Here is a 3019-nt window from a genome sequence, read left to right on the forward strand (position 1 = left end):
TTTGGTAGAATACTTAGAATAGTATTTTTGAAAAAGTTGATTTAAGTCATTATTACGAAAATAGGATTTAAATTTGAAAAAAAAAATTTGGAAAACATTTTCTAAAAATATTTAGATTATTTTGACTCCCCTACATTTATTAATTTAGCTAAATACCCCCTACAATAAAAGTTTCAAAATTAAAAAAAAAACACCCCTCCCACCCATTAAATCTAGCATTGGTTTTTGAGAGCATGTAGTTTAGCATAAAAGAGTAAGGTTGTGTTTGGTAGAGTATCTAGAATAGTATTTTTTAAAAAGTTGAATTTGGTTGTTATTACGAGAATAGGATTTGAATTTAAAAATGTGTTTGGTAAATTTTTGGAAAATATTTTCTAAAAATATTTATATTATTTTTAATCCCCTTTATTTATTAATTTAGCTAAATACCATTTACAATAAAAATTTTAAAATTAATAAAAATACCCCTCCCACCCGTTAAATCTAGCATTGGTTTTTTAGGGCACATAATTGTAACATTAAAGAGTAAGAGACAGCTGACAGAAAAGAGACCAAAAAAAAAAAAAAAACTGCTTTTGGTTCTAACAGCCAAAATAATGATTTTTTTTTTTTTTTTTTTGGAAGACTTTCTCACATTTTACTATATCTTAAAGAGGAAAAAAAAAATAAAAATAAAAAAAAGACCTTACTGATCTAACATATCGATCCATGTATGAATTTAATTTTGTCTCATGCATTGCTTTATAACTTAAAATAATCAAGAAACGAACTTATAAGTCTGCTATTTTCTTTCAAGATTATAAACATCTACATCTGAGCAAATTGAAGAATAATAACATATATACCTATCTATATGATAGTACTTTGACTTGCACAAAATTCCTTGATTAAACCATGTAAAGTAGTAAACATTAATGCAATTGTAAAAATATATAACTTTTACTAATTCTGTTAAAAAAAAAAAAAAAAAAAAAAATCTAAACATCGAAGTTTTAAAGGCATAAACCTTAACAAATTACACTACATGACAACAAACTGATTTTATAAATTACAAGGCATACAATTTATCACAAATTTAAATCACTTAGCTAAAACTACTTGCAGGATCGTAAACACTGTTTGTGTCAAAGTGAGCAGCAGAAGTATAATAGCAGCAACAGTTCCGGTCCCTCTCCAGGGATTGCTGAAATAAACCCTTTTCAAAGTAGACAAGGCATGGTTCCAACTATTGTTGTAGTGCTCTGTCAGATCCTTATAAATAGAGTGGTAATAAGAAGATTGACTGGGGGGAATTTGTAGCCGAAATTTATTAAACATGTTGGCTATCACAGCATTGTCGCCCGAAGGATTGTAAATAATTTTCTTTTCGACTAGTAAATCGACATCTTCTTCGGTATTGATAAGAGAATCCATGAGGTCAATATAACTGCATATATACGTTTCGAACGGGTAATTACACTGCTCCAAGATCATTAGATTACGGATCAAACATTCCATGTTGTCAGTTATCGTAATGCGCGGAATTTTCAGCTCAACAACGTTATAGAATGACAATAGTCGTCTTTTCTTTTCTAATTCTATGTCAACCAAATATTTATCTGCTGCTGAACTACGCTTAAACTTCACTCCTGACTTTTTCAACTTGACTGCGTTAGGTAAACCATACGTAATTGCTCTAAACTTGGGATCCCCAGGAATTTTCACTAGACCATATCTACACAAATCAGTGAAATGTTGAATTTTGACCGCCGGTTCCTTCCGAAGTAGTCTGTTGTGCGAGATATGGTGTTGAAAGAACAAACAAGAGAGTTAAGAAAGGGAATAAGGAAATCAGAAACTTCATTCTTTTGTGGTTGAGCTGAAGGCTAAGTTGTACAAATCCTCAAGCACAAAATATGGAAGCTGGTTTTCGAGTAATTGTAAGTCCCGTCTTATGGCCCCAACCCATACCTCATTTAGCAAAAAATCTCTGCTACCTCTGTACCAAACTATCAAGAAGGGCTCAATGATGAAGACGGTATCAAATAGAATGATTTTTACAAACTTGTCACTCGGAAACTCGCTGGGCTCAGCATACTGACGGCGGATCTTTTCTACGTTCTTTATGATAAAGTTCTCGAGTTGCTTCTGTCCATCCCGTGTGATTCGTTCATAAAAAGCTTTCATATATCTTATTCTATGCTTTTCCATGTCAGCCAGCTCTATTTTGCCGTAGTGGTAAGGGCCTATTGAAATTAATTGAGGAGTGTAGGCTTCTTCATTTACTTTTCGTAAATGTCTAGGAACCTTGGGAATACAGAACTCTCTATCCTCCTCAATATCAATTGAAAGCTCACGAACTCCTTCACCTCTACCATCTGCTAATTTTTTTACCATGACGTTACGTCTCCTCCTGTTGATTAACAAATATTCAATCACCTTTCAGAACAAATTTTGTATTAACACCATTAATATTTTTAACCCATATATTAAAAAGTATGTTATCGACAAATTCAAATCAGCTATATAAATCTATTTAATCTGATTAATAAACCAAATTCTAACTTCAAATTTAAAGTTAAAATAATGAAGACACATAACCTATGAGGTAAAACATTTATATAAAAGGATCAACAATCATGTCAATATCAAAATTCATTTTAGAAAAGAACCTGATGAATATTTTTGTCGGAAAGAAAAAATTGTATTTATATATAGTACTTAAGAGTTGAGAACAAGATTTTCTCCTCCTGCTTCCTCGAATGCCACACAGATTCATCACTTTTGTGTTTTATCTTAATTAATCACTGTTATACATACTAATAAATCTTAATTAGCACTTTAATATAGTAAATTATTTCATGAAAAAAGATTAAAAAATAAATTTAGTAAAGCAAAGCTGTATAAGAACCTGAATATTGTCGTCCGGAAAAAGAAGTTGAGTTCTCCAGCTAATTATACTCTCAATTCTTTTTTCTTCTCCTGCTCATACTTATAGGTAAAATTCCCAGTAACGCATTAATTAGAGATACGGCATTAT

General features: G+C 31.0%; 1 protein-coding gene across 1 annotated transcript; it reads right to left on the reverse strand.

Annotated features, from left to right (window-relative positions):
• Positions 1-1080: 1080 nt before the first annotated feature.
• LOC116136323 (UPF0481 protein At3g47200-like) lies at positions 1081-2190 on the reverse strand. The gene is made up of 2 exons (XM_031422030.1): positions 1877-2190; positions 1081-1768 (listed from the first exon to the last, which is right to left on the reverse strand). The coding sequence occupies exons 1-2, from the start codon at positions 2188-2190 to the stop codon at positions 1081-1083; spliced, it is 1002 nt and encodes a 333-aa protein (XP_031277890.1).
• Positions 2191-3019: the final 829 nt, after the last annotated feature.

Source organism: Pistacia vera, unplaced genomic scaffold (genome assembly GCF_008641045.1).
Source record: "Pistacia vera cultivar Batoury unplaced genomic scaffold, PisVer_v2 Contig310, whole genome shotgun sequence".
Taxonomy (NCBI): Eukaryota; Viridiplantae; Streptophyta; class Magnoliopsida; order Sapindales; family Anacardiaceae; genus Pistacia; species Pistacia vera.